Source organism: Aspergillus melleus (genome assembly GCF_016097325.1).
Source record: "Aspergillus melleus strain CBS 546.65 chromosome Unknown contig1, whole genome shotgun sequence".
In the NCBI taxonomy this organism is placed as follows: Eukaryota; Fungi; Ascomycota; class Eurotiomycetes; order Eurotiales; family Aspergillaceae; genus Aspergillus; species Aspergillus melleus.
This window is the reverse complement of record NW_025763370.1, coordinates 5,058,948-5,071,489: the sequence shown is the minus strand read 5'-3', so window position 1 is coordinate 5,071,489 and position 12,542 is coordinate 5,058,948. Positions and strand designations below refer to the sequence as shown.

The 12,542-nt window shown below is 53.1% G+C and overlaps 5 protein-coding genes across 5 annotated transcripts; 3 read left to right on the top strand and 2 right to left on the bottom strand.

The window, feature by feature from the left end:
* Positions 1-28: 28 nt before the first annotated feature.
* SEC18 (AAA family ATPase SEC18) lies at positions 29-2,443 on the bottom strand (the record flags this gene model as incomplete). Its single annotated transcript, XM_046083467.1, has 1 exon — positions 29-2,443. The coding sequence occupies one exon, from the start codon at positions 2,441-2,443 to the stop codon at positions 29-31; it is 2,415 nt and encodes an 804-aa protein (XP_045939424.1).
* Positions 2,444-2,863: 420 nt separating this feature from the next.
* On the top strand, positions 2,864-3,983 carry LDX57_001822 (uncharacterized protein; the record flags this gene model as incomplete). The annotated part of the gene is made up of 3 exons (XM_046083466.1): positions 2,864-2,871; positions 2,932-3,629; positions 3,736-3,983. The coding sequence occupies 3 exons, from the start codon at positions 2,864-2,866 to the stop codon at positions 3,981-3,983; spliced, it is 954 nt and encodes a 317-aa protein (XP_045939423.1).
* A 129-nt stretch (positions 3,984-4,112) lies between these two features.
* rmt3 (protein arginine methyltransferase RmtB) lies at positions 4,113-6,234 on the bottom strand. The gene is made up of 4 exons (XM_046083465.1): positions 5,811-6,234; positions 5,282-5,686; positions 4,993-5,230; positions 4,113-4,938 (listed from the first exon to the last, which is right to left on the bottom strand). Exons 1-4 carry the CDS (start codon positions 6,043-6,045, stop codon positions 4,188-4,190), a joined length of 1,629 nt encoding a protein of 542 aa, XP_045939422.1. The 5' UTR covers positions 6,046-6,234; the 3' UTR covers positions 4,113-4,187.
* Positions 6,235-6,389: 155 nt separating this feature from the next.
* On the top strand, positions 6,390-8,669 carry HYM1 (Mo25 family protein). Its single transcript, XM_046083464.1, has 5 exons — positions 6,390-6,749; positions 6,844-6,904; positions 6,973-7,448; positions 7,503-7,775; positions 7,837-8,669. Exons 1-5 carry the CDS (start codon positions 6,633-6,635, stop codon positions 8,065-8,067), a joined length of 1,158 nt encoding a protein of 385 aa, XP_045939421.1. The 5' UTR covers positions 6,390-6,632; the 3' UTR covers positions 8,068-8,669.
* Positions 8,670-9,699: 1,030 nt separating this feature from the next.
* LDX57_001819 (putative TBC domain protein) lies at positions 9,700-12,265 on the top strand (the record flags this gene model as incomplete). Its single annotated transcript, XM_046083463.1, has 2 exons — positions 9,700-11,814; positions 11,873-12,265. The coding sequence occupies 2 exons, from the start codon at positions 9,700-9,702 to the stop codon at positions 12,263-12,265; spliced, it is 2,508 nt and encodes an 835-aa protein (XP_045939420.1).
* Positions 12,266-12,542: the final 277 nt, after the last annotated feature.

Here is a 12,542-nt window from a genome sequence, read left to right as displayed (position 1 = left end):
CATGAAAGCTCCTTTGCCGACACGCATCTTACGTGAACGTCCGCTCCTCCTCGATCGCTCTGTTAATGACACGCACAAAACGTCCAACCTTGTCGGCATCTTGCTTGGCCGTCTCGATACCCAAAAGAACCTTCTTGATACCGACCCCGATGGTCTTGTCCTCCGCGATGCCTCCGATGCTTCTCAGCGCCTGGTTGATTTCCTCCGGTTCAAAGGCACCTGAGTTTTGCATGATATGGTTCAGTTCTTGATAAGACATCACGTTAGGCACCATGATATCAGAGTTGAAGGAGTTGTAAACATCCAGCTGCTTCAGCACGGCCCTCTCGGTCGAGGTGGCCAAGATCAACAGACGCCGTTCTTTGCTCGGCTGCTTCCGAAGGAAAACCATCAGAGTTTGCAGAACGGTGTTGCTGAACCGAGGACCGATGGGAACCCAGTCGATGATTCTCTCAATGTTGTCAACCACAACTACACTCGTGCGACTCTTGTAGGCATCATCAAAGACCTTGCTGATGTGCTGGACCTTGGCCATTTCACTGTATCCAACCATGTCCTCGGGGCTGATAAGTTTGATAAAAGGGAAGCCCGAGTCGATAGCAATTCGAGCTGCCAGCGCTGTCTTTCCGCTTGCGGTTGGGCCATGCAGCAAGACAGAGAACAGAGGCGTCGATTCGCCAACCTGTTTGACGAAGAGCTCTCCCTCCTTCAGGATCTCATTGATAGCCAGCGAGTAATGGATGATACCGTACTGAATACGGCTGGAAAGCTCTTCCTCCGAGACACCAAAAGCGGGCTGGACCTCACTGAGGGCATGGTGAAAATCGGCCCGGTTGACCTTCATATTCACAACGTCGTCGCTAATGCCGGCCATCGTGCCGACCTTGACATGTCGGGTGAAAGCAAAGGACGATGCGGACTTGACGAGACCTGCAATTTCGGCACCCGAAAAGTTCTTGGTCATGAGAGCCAGCTCAGCCAGATCGACATCCTTATCCATCACATTGTTGTCCCTCATCTTTTGCGTGTGAATCTTGAGAATTTGGCTTCGACCATGCTCGTCAGGGAGAGAGATCTCCATGTGTACTTCCAGACGGCCAGGCCGCAGCAGTGCCTCATCAATCATATCCTTTCTGTTTGTCATTCCAATAAGCAGAATGTTGTTGAGCTGGTCAACACCATCAAGCTTCGAGAGCAACTGGTTGACCACACTATCACCCACGCCAGTACCGCCACCAGCGCCACTGCCACGCTGCTTGCATACAGCATCCAGCTCATCGAAGATGATGATGTGCAGTCCACTTTCTTCGCCCTTCTCCTTGTATTCTTTCTCTGCATCGGCAAACATTTTCCGGATATTCTCTTCCGATTGACCGACAAACTTGTTCAAAACTTCGGGACCGTTGATAATTTTCGGCTCCCGTGCGTTCAGCATCTTTCCAATCTGCCGGGCAATCAACGTCTTACCCGTTCCTGGCGGGCCGTACAGCAGAAGACCTTTCACGTGCTGAATACCAAGCTTCTCAACCAGACCAGGGGGGAAGATACGCGACGCGAAGGCACGACGGAAGATGGTGCTGAATTCGGAGTCAAGACCACCAATTCCCATATCCTCAAACTTAAAGTCCGGTGTGATGATAGAGTTGGCCGCCGGGCGACGATTCGACGCCTTCAAGTTGATACCGGTCCGGGCATCTTTGAAGAATGAGATCTGCGAATGCCTCGTAAGGATACCTCGTGCGATGGGGTCGGTCTCGGTACGCCCGCCCTCAAGATTGCTTTTCTCGGAGCTCAAATCAACCCGCTGGACGGTCTTAACCGTCAAAATGAGAGGAATGCTTTTATGATCCATCAAAATCTTCTGACCCGGTGCAAAGATCTGGTTTTCGAAGTTCTTGATCACATGGTTGGCAAGTTCATCCTGATCATACGGCGTTTCAACCCTCTTCTTCCCCGCAAACCCGACTTCAATATCCGCGGAGCCCAAGTATGCCTGACCGCCCTGGCTGAAAGGGTCGTAAATCTGCACTTTGACGTTGTCGGTGAACGCGACGCCAGCCCACGTCCGTTGAGGGTCCGACATGCTGATATGTCCGGGCGGGAAGCCATCGAGTGGGCGCGCGGAGAAGACGTAGAGGTCGTTCACAAGGAGCAAAAGGTCAAGACCGTCGCGGGAGGGAGGGATGTCCTGTGTCGAGACCGCAACCAGGTTACCGAAGGTGTAGGTGTTATCCGGGCTTTTGGCAGGGCGCAGAGACCAAGCTTTGCCTGATCCCGCAGGAGCTCGAGAAGGCTGCGGAGAGCCTCCATATCCAGGCATAGGCGAGCCGCTTTCATACCGATACTGAGGATGTCCCTGTCCCTGCGGTGGGTTCCCGTAACCCTCTCGAGAAGCTCGGGACGAAAAGGGATTAGGCACTGAGGGCATGTTGCGATTAAACATTTTGGTTTATATGTGAATATGTCTCAGTAGAGGGTCGGATTAGAGATGGTAGAGTGATGCGAGAGAATGAGAGGAGTAAGCGTAAAGCTGATCAGTAGAAGATGAATGGCGCCGCCGGCAGCTATCAAGTCAAATCAATCTGGAAGCGTAGAAAAGTCGGTTGAATAGGAACAGAATTTAATATCCGGTGATCTAGTAGTAGAGTAGATCGACCAGACGGGGTTTAAGTATGGAGATGTGAGAGCTGGAGGTGAACAGAACAGGCTGGACGGTCGGGAAGGCAACAAGACGTCAGCCACTTCGGTCCCCGGAGCTCCGGACCCGCCGACCGAGGCTTTCCTTATCGTGGTCTGGAACTTTCCCTGATAGCTTTCCCTGATAGCTTTCCCTCTGAAGGAGTGATCCAGCTCGTTGTTCAAGATGCCGCTGTTCGTGTCCATCCTTTTCCCCTTTTTACCGTGAAATCGCGCTAACGTCACCTTTTACAGCCACCTTCTAGGCAAGAAATCATGGAACGTCTACAATCCGGAGAACATCGCCCGCGTGCGGCGGGACGAGGCCCAAGCCAAAGCGCGCGAAGAGGAACAAGAACGACTGATGCAAGAGGAGGACGCTGAGCGACGGATCCAAGTTCTTCGCGGTGAAAAGCCCTCGACTCCTCCACCCCCTCCCCGATCGCCGTCGCCCACCTCCCGATCGGAAAGAAAGAGCCACGCAGATCATATGGGGAGAAGCAGGAAACGAAGACGTCTGGCCGGGGAGAATGACACCGACCGCGATATACGGTTTGCACGGGAAGATGCGCAATTTGCGCTTGCCAAGCGAGAGGAACTGGCTACGTCGCGCACCAGCGATGCGCCCCTTGAGGACAGTGCCGGTCACATCAATTTGTTCCCGTCAAATGAGTCGAAGCGGCCTGCCGAGAAGAACGCAGAAGCCGAAAAGGAATCGGCCGATAAGCAGAGGAGTTATGAAGACCAGTACACTATGCGATTCTCCAACGCAGCGGGGTTTCGTCAATCGGTTGGTCAGAAACCGTGGTATTCCTCTTCTAGTACTGATGCTATGGCGCCGGATTCCGTCTCTGGGAAGGATGTGTGGGGAAATGAGGATCCAATGAGAAAGGAAAGGGAAAAATCTCGCATGGATGCCAATGACCCATTGGCGGCTATGAGAAAAGGCGTCCGTCAGTTGAAATCCGTCGAACAAGAAAGAAAAAAGTGGAACGAAGAAAGACGTCGTGAATTAGAAGCATTGAAAGCAGCAGAGAAAGACCGACCCCGGCACCGCAGGAGAAGATCGCGATCAGAAGACAGTCTTGATGGATTCAAGCTTGATGCATCCCCGGAAAGACATCGCGAGGATAAGGATCAAAAATCACATCGACACCACCGGCATGGTCGAGAGAGGAGTAGAGATCGATCACATAGGAGCAGACATCACTCCGACTCCCGCTCTCATCGGCATGGTCGCGATCACCGCCGCAGTCGGGATGAACGTCGACATCGCGACAAACTTTGATGATAATCTCAAGCAATGAGACTCATGACTCAACGGCCAGTGATAGTGCTTATTTACCAAGATACCCGTTCATATTTGATACCCATGAAATAACCGAGCCATCAGGGCTACTTCACATTCCATAGCAATTCCAAGTCTATCCATGATAAGTCCCTTTTATTTGTACCCGAACCAGAAACCAAACCACAAGTCTAAATAGCAATAGCACCAAAACTTCTTAGATCTAGGCCAGACTCCATTCCTGAGATCCCTTCTCGACATCCTGTACATCCCAATCGATGGTGATATCCAGGGCCCGCGATTTTTCCGACTTCTTCTGGTACCCAATTTTTCCGGTGATGGTCTGTCCCTTCTTCAAAGGGGTCGCGCGCTTCTTTCCATGATCAATGAGGCAAACGCCCTGTTGCCAATGGGTTTCGGTTCCATGAGGTCCCGTTGTGAAGGCAACAATTCCCTTCTTCTGCATCTCCGACGGGATAGCATTATCAGGGATGGTGGATTCTCTAGATGGCATAAAGAATATGTCAAACCAGATAGCGAAACCATCCAGCGCATCGATATCCTCGTTCAAAGTAACCTTGAAATCCTTCAAGAAGGAGAGTTCGTCGACAGTGATGGTGTGCAGCGGGAGAGGAAGGAAGATGTTGGAGTCGGCAGGAATGGCCGACGGCTGGATGGAGCGAACAAGTGCCTCGTCGTAGATTCCGGTCAGCATGCTGGACATGTTGAAGCCGTAAACGGAGTGCCAGAACGAGATGTGCGACGCGATGAAGTCGGGATCCGCGAACGGGGCGATACGGAGCGTAGCATGCGACGGGACCATGAGTCCGTCGGCAGCGAGATACCGGTCTCTAGCATAGATGACGGAATCAAACATAGCCTCGAAGAGCAGGCAGTATCCCATCCATTCAGAGACGATGATGTCAACTTGAGGAACAGGCAACTCGACTTCTTCGATCTTGCCGCGGATAGGTCTGTATTTGAGTCAGTCATTGCACAGGGCAGTCGGCTTGAAGAGGGAAACGTACGTGATCACATCACCAAATCCATTTTCATAGATAATTTCCTTGGCTCTGTCGATGATATTGGAGTTGTCGACGGAAATGACCTTCTTGGCGCCTGCTTTGGCACAGAACATGGACAGGATACCGGTTCCGCATCCAACATCCAAGACAACCTTATCCTTGAAGAGGTGCTTGTTGTCGTAGACAAAGTCCCGGTAAGAATCGGTGCGGACGCTGTCCTTCAGCATGGATTCGTGAATTCCTGGTTGACATTAATATACGATCGAAAAGGACCTTAAAGCGCAGGATTTACCGTTGTAAGAATAAGACACAAAGTAATCGGCGTCAATCTCATCAACCTTGCTCTGGGCGCGTTGAGATGGGCCGGGAGCAAGCTTTTCATCCTCCTTCGACAACTGCTCTTCCATAGATTGCTGCACGGCGGATCGGTATTCGGAGAATTGGGTCTGCAGGCGTTCAAGTTCCTCCTGCAATTCAACCACTTGCCGCTCTGCGTCCGTACCGCCAGGGGCGTCCGATGCCTCCTCATCTTCAATGTCGTCCAAACTATACAAGAGAGCGTCGTCCTCGAGAACGGGCTTCAAGTAAACGTCGTCGTCGAATTTGTCCTTGGAGGTCACATCCGGGCTCGTATTTCCCGCCTCCACCTGCGACCGAATGTAATTGACCAACTTAATGGTGCCCAAGAAGTCCAGGCCTGATGCCCAAGTAAGAGAATGTTAGCCAGGACGCTCTGGGAGATGAGGTTGCCAACAAAGATCGTCCGGGCCTAAGCAGCGGAAACCCTCATACGTTGAAGTTCGATTCAATTGGCTACACACCGAGGTTCTTTTGTACCTTCCGCAGGTCAAAATCGTGCTTTTCTTTGCTCTCCTTCAGCATGGCGTTCACATCGGGGTAGACTTTCTCGGAAAAGAGTCCAACCACGGGCTGGGTCTCATCATCGGGCTCGACATCCTCCCATCCTTCTTCATTGCTGAGTTCCGAATCCTCGGAGGTTGTCGAGCGAGTGTCGTCGTCCTTGAGAGGGCGCTCCGAGGGGATAGAAGCCGACATAGCGACGATTGCGGGGCAGTCGAGATTGTAAGAAATTGACTGAGACACCTGAGACACTGGGTGATTGACTGACAAAGAACAGAACGAAAGGTCTCAATAATCTAATTAATTCACAAAAGAATGAATTTAAAAAAAAAGAAAATGGAGGTAAAGAGGGAATGACTTTGCAGGAGAGGGGCAAGCGGAGGGGTCTCTCAGTCTGTCTCTCAATGTCTGTTCCTCCAAAAAAAAAAAAAAAAAAAAAAAAAAAAGGTTGCCCCGCCCACCTGACGAAGGCGGGCCCAGAACGGCGGTGTTATCGGGCCTGAGGCTTCCCCCCGCCAACGCAGCGTCACCGCCCGGGCAGTAATCAATCAGTCAATACAGACAACTCCGTCATCTTCGCTCGTCTCTCACTCTCTTCCTATCCCTTTTCCCCCCTCACTCCCTCCTTCTTACATCCTGAGCAGGGTTCAATTGCTCTTCTTTCTTTGTTTTGCATGAATCAGTCCTAATCCCTCCTCCATCCCCCGTCCATTTGGCCCCAAGACAGCTTGTTTCTCTACCGCCACATAAGCTGGCTATTCTTCCGGCATAAACATATCAGAATGGCTTTCCTCTTTAGTCGTGGTCGGTCTCGTCAGCCCTCTGATCTGGTTAGATCGATAAAAGATCTGTTGCCGAGATTACCTGAAAAATTGCCCGATCCATCAGTGCCCAACAAGGTAGGTTGACCATTATGTTTTCTTTGTTTATTTTCCTCCATTTGTTTGCCTGGAGCGAAGAGCCGACAATTTACTGACCTGGCTCTGTGAACAGGTTGCAGATGACTTAGCTAGACAGCTCTCGCAGGTGAAATTGATCGTACAAGGAACCCAAGGTATGTGTGATCACGCCTGCATATGCCGTGGACTACTCCCAAGATCCTAACCGGAACCGTCTTCATAGAGATCGAAGTTTCGCCCGAACAGGTGCATGCGCTCGTCCAGGCGACACTACAAGAAGACTTGCTTTACGAACTTTCGCGATACCTTCATCGCCTGCCATTCGAAGCCCGAAAAGACACGCAGACTATATTCTCGCATGTGCTCCGTTTCAAACCCGCCCATGGAAACCACGCCGATCCCCCCGTTATCTCCTATATCGTCCACAATCGCCCTGAGATTATCATCGAGCTATGCAAGGGCTACGAGTACAGTCCCAGTGCCATGCCATGCGGCACTATTCTGAGGGAAGCGCTGAAGTTTGATGTGATTGCCGCCATCATTCTCTACGACCAGTCCCAAGAGGGCGAGCCCGCCATCCGGCTCACGAAAGTACAGCCGGGCATCCCCCAGGGCGGCACGGGCATATTTTGGAGGTTCTTTACATGGATTGATAGGGGAAGCTTTGAGCTGAGTGCCGATGCCTTTACGACTTTCCGGGTGAGCAAAATTTTCATCATGCCTGCCATGTTGGGGAGACTAATGCAGACACAGGAGATCCTGACCCGTCACAAGTCGCTCGTGACGGGATATCTTGCAACAAACTTCGACCGATTCTTTGGCATGTTCAACTCGACACTGGTGCAGTCAGACTCGTACGTCACCAAGCGTCAAAGCATCAAGCTACTGGGGGAGATCCTGCTGGACCGAGCCAACTACAACGTGATGATGGCGTATGTGGAGAGCGGAGAGAATCTCAAACTCTGCATGAAACTACTGCGAGATGATCGCAAGATGGTCCAGTACGAGGGCTTTCACGTGTTCAAGGTATGTGTGCCCCGGGGGAGGAATGATGTTCGATTCCGATCTGACCGGGAATGCGACGCAGGTGTTTGTGGCCAATCCCAACAAATCGGTGGCGGTGCAGCGAATTCTGATCAACAACCGGGACCGTCTGCTGAAGTTCCTACCCAAATTCCTCGAGGACCGCACGGACGACGACCAATTCACCGACGAGAAGAGTTTCCTGGTGCGCCAGATTGAGCTGCTGCCGAAAGAACCCATCGAGCCGGTGCGTTCTGCGCGTGAACCATCTCGACCGGCGGCTGCTGTGGCTTAAGGATCTCCTGAGGGTATTTTCTTTTTGGCACATATTGGCTTTTTGATTTCTTTTTGCTTCCTTTTTGTTCGAGTCCCATGACCGTCATGACAATCTGTACAGTGATGCGGCCGAGCGGTATGCTATATATATATACGTGCGCCGTGTCTTCGGAAATCTCGTTCGCATTGAGGGACTGCTGGTATCGGACCTTCTTGGAGTTGCGGCGTGTGTCGATAGCTAGTTAGTTATTCGGGGAATTTCTTTGTTGTTTTGATGCTTTTACTTTGCGTTGCTATGGGCAGTTGGTCAAGGGCAAGGGCAAAGCAGGGAAAAAGCCTGATGGAAGGCAGACTTGGAAAAGGGAAAAACCCAAACAAAGCCCTTGCGTTCGGGGATGTAGATAGAGACGGAAGTGGATCAGAATCTGCAATTTAAATTCATTCAGTGGACGAGAGCCTAAGAGCCCCGAATTTGCGCCTGAAGAACCGGTCGGAAGAGCTATTAATAGGGGGGGGAGAAAAGAAGTAAACTTCATCCATGGGACGTGAGGGCAAGGCGGGTGGAGGTTTGATCTTGGGTTTGCTGGTTCCCCGGGAATACTTTGGATTTTGTTTTTTTTTCCCTTCTGGAATATTTCCTGCTTTCTTTCTGTCTTTCTTTCTGCTCTCTCGGTCAGCTTCAGGCAGTGCAAAGACTTCCAAGGCTCAGTCGCAATCCACTCAGCCTACTTGGTCCTACTCCGTACAGTCAACGAACTATACGGAGAATCTATAATTATCAACCGCAATCTTCAACGACCGAGTAAATTGGCCCCTCCTTCTCCTTCTCCGATCCACACGCTGCGTGGCCCCGACCGATGAAACTGGTTTAGCGGGCCTGTTAGTGATATGAAAGCCCTCCCGTGTGGATCGCAGGCCCCCTTCGCGATCCCTGCTTGCGCTCGCCGTTCCATGGACGCCCTTTGCTGTTTTTCTTCTTCTTCTTCTCGATCGTCTGAGTCGCCTGCCTGCGTCGCCTGTCTACGATCGATTGAACTGATCTCTGATCTCTGAATTGCATCTTCAGTGCGACTTGGAAGTCTGAAACTGAAAGACTCGAAGCGAACCGTGGAGAAGCTTGTCGTTGCCAAGCCCTCCTAGACATCAATCAGTCAATCACCAACCACTCGCCTTCACGCTCCATCCGACTTCAACCTTCCCCTGTCGCTGCTTCGCTTCGCCTCATCCTCGCGCCGTTTTGGGGGCGGTCATGTTCCATTGCGCCGGTGCCTTCTCCCCCTTCGCCGTCTCGCATTCTCCCGTCCTTCCTTCGGCGATCTTCTCCGTTGCGCTACATACTCGGCCATAGACCCAATTTCTCGCCCTCTCTCTCTCTCTCCCCCTCCTTCTCCTTCTCCTCTTCTCTCCTCTCTCTCTTTCTTCCCACGACTCCCTTGATTTCGCTCTTTCTCCCCCTTTCGTCGTCACCCCCGACCATAGCACGGAAACCAACAAAGGAAGGGAGACAATCAGAACCTCTAAGGGAGGAAAGAAACGATCGCCATTGCCGATCAGCTAGGCAAAAAGAAAAATATAGTACCCATTGCACGGACTAATTTCGCAGGAGACTCCCCATCCCTCCTCCCCTCTCCTCTCAAGTCATGCCCGAATAATGGGTGAAATGCGATCCGCTTCTATATCCGGTGCCGTGATGACCGACTCGGGCGCATCCCTCCACGCCGTTCCTTATGAAGATACGACCCGATCCGCCTCCTTGCCAGGCCCGGGGGACCTGACCCTGTGTCCCCAAGATACTCGCACCACCACCGCCTCGTCCAACGACCACGGGCCGTCCCTGTCGCATGCGAATGGCACCCGCGAATCGAGAAGTCGGGCGGTCCCTTCAGAACATACACACTCCGTGGTGAGTTTGCGCTCGCTGCGGAGTATCCCCAGCATTGTGGTCAATGATGGAGGATCTCGCCCCAGCTCTCGTCCGGGGTCGCGTCCGGGGTCGCGTCCCGGATCGCGATGGTCGGAACGGAAATGGGGCGGACTGAGGGGCAAGAAATCGACCGAGCTGGATAGACAGACGGACTCACCGCCTCCTGTGCCTCAGATCGAGGCTCCCTTCAATGGCATTGCGTTGGATATCCCCGCGCCTTCGCTGGACGGACTGGGCCCGCAGTCAATGCGGTTCTCTAAGCGCGGCAGTCTGATCACTGAGGAACAACGGCAGCAACTCCAGCGTCAGATCCACGAGCAGGAATTGCGCCAGAAGGAGGGACGACCCTCGACCGACATCCGAGGCCCGGAGAAAGAGCTCCCGCCGCCGCCTCCGCAGCAGCAGCAGCAACCCGTGACTGAAACACCGCCTTTACCTCCCGCCCCGGCGGAGCCTGATGACTCCGAGCCTGAGATCTCGGAAATGCCACCCAGGCGACCGAAACCGCCGTCGTCGCTCCGTGTGCGGCAAAGTGCCATCGCAAATCGAGCCATCTCGGCAGACGAGGATATGTTGTCGCGTCGGGTCAGATTGATGTATGAAAAGGGGGACGACAATGTGACGGACACCGAGGTGGCCAAGTCGTTGGCCATGGAGAACGGGGTGCTGTGGGAAGAAGCTGGCGCAACCAGTACGGACACGTCTCGTCTCTCGGGGCCGAGCATGTCTGGGGCCGAAACCAAGAGTATAGTATCGTCGGTCGGGCCTGAGAATCCGTCGAACATCAAGAAGGAGGCACACGAGCTCGCGGGCGGTATTGAATACTGGCAGGACATCAGAGCGGGCGATGTGGACCGCTACGGTTTTATACGTTCTCCGACATCCAATTCCAACGAGGGCATGGATCCCTCTCCAATTCAACGCGTCTCTACCAGTCTGCTGCTTGCTTCGACCACGCCACGGCGAAAACTGTCCATTCGGCCGCCATCTGCTCTGGGCAGCAACCGCTCCCTTACCGGCCGCTCACCTGCACGGAAAATCTCCGAACCATCCATCCGTCCGTCCTCGTCGCAAAGCACGTACAGCGCGCCGCTACGACGATCAACGTCGAAGTTCCGACAGGCCACCAATTTTCTCCCTCACAACCGGGATCGCCGTTTCAAAGACGAGGCAGGGGACATGCTCACCCTCCCGACCGATACGACTCCCAAGGGCAGGGCCGAGACGGCTGCTGCGCGTGCTGCGCGAAAGAAGGAGTGGGAGCGAGAGGACAAGTGGACGAAAATGGCCAAGCCAGTTCGGCGGGGAACCCACGGGGGTGGCATGTCATTCGAATTCGACACGCAGAGCTCGAAACTCATCGAACGCACGTGGAAGGGGATACCGGACCGGTGGCGCGCCAGCGCGTGGTATGCCTTTCTCGAAGCGAGTGCCAAACGGCACAGCAACAGCCCCGGGGAAGAGGAGCTCATCGAAGCGTTCAACGACTATCAGCTGATCTCGTCCCCGGACGATGTACAGATCGACATCGACGTTCCGCGAACCATCACCAGCCACATCATGTTTCGCCGTCGGTATCGCGGAGGGCAACGGTTGTTGTTCCGGGTGCTGCATGCCATGTCGCTGTACTTCCCCGACACGGGCTACGTTCAAGGCATGGCGGCGCTTGCTGCGACGCTCCTCGCTTACTATGATGAGGAACATGCGTTTATCATGCTTGTGCGACTATGGCAACTGCGCGGCTTGGAACACTTGTACCGGTCCGGGTTTGCGGGTCTCATGGAGGCACTCGGTGATTTCGAGCGCGAATGGTTAGGAAAGGGGGAAGTCGCTGCAAAGCTGGTAGGTTAACAGTCTATAAGTTATGGTATACTCTGATTTACTGATAATTGCGATACAGGAAGAACTAGGGATTCCACCCACAGCGTACGGCACACGATGGTATCTCACATTGTTCAATTATTCGATCCCATTTCCCGCCCAACTTCGCGTATGGGATGTTTTCATGCTCCTTGGCGATGCCGAAGAGCCGAACGCTCCTCCGGCGACTCCAGGCAAAGGGACGGACGCCGGTGAGAACGGCTCGGGGATCTTTGGCAAGGGACTGGACGTCCTACACGCCAGTTCGGCCGCCCTGATCGACGGCATGCGCGAGATCGTCCTCGACTCAGACTTTGAGAACGGCATGAAAGTCCTCACCAGCTGGGTTCCCATCAAGGACGTGGAGCTCTTCATGCGTGTCGCCAAAGCGGAATGGAAGGTCCACCGTCGAAAGAAATCCGCTCAAGGTTGATCACCCTTAGCCCTTCCTAGGGGCGCTCAATGCAGTGACGTGACGCGATGACCTGGTAGAAAGAAACCATTTTCTACACCAAAGGCATTCATTACCTTTTAATTATAGCCTTTTTGGGCCTGCTACATGATACTGTCTCTCTCTTTCTGGCCCTTTTGAGACTCATACCTATCCCACGGTTCTGGGTTCTGTGAGAGATCTTTTAACGGACACTTCAACCCAACGAACGATTGTTGATGAATCCGACCCGAGAAGTCGGTTTATTTTGTTCATGAAC

Coding starts and splice junctions, on each gene's coding strand:
- rmt3 (XM_046083465.1), bottom strand. CDS start 6,045: ATGTCGGCTTCTATCCCCTCGGAGCGCCCTCTCAAGGACGACGACACT. Junction 5,687..5,810: donor GAAGGTACAAAAGAACCTCG/GTGTGTAGCCAA, acceptor CTTGGGCATCAG/GCCTGGACTTCTTGGGCACC. Junction 5,231..5,281: donor TGTGTCTTATTCTTACAACG/GTAAATCCTGCG, acceptor AATGTCAACCAG/GAATTCACGAATCCATGCTG.
- HYM1 (XM_046083464.1), top strand. CDS start 6,633: ATGGCTTTCCTCTTTAGTCGTGGTCGGTCTCGTCAGCCCTCTGATCTG. Junction 7,449..7,502: donor ATGCCTTTACGACTTTCCGG/GTGAGCAAAATT, acceptor ATGCAGACACAG/GAGATCCTGACCCGTCACAA. Junction 7,776..7,836: donor AGGGCTTTCACGTGTTCAAG/GTATGTGTGCCC, acceptor AATGCGACGCAG/GTGTTTGTGGCCAATCCCAA.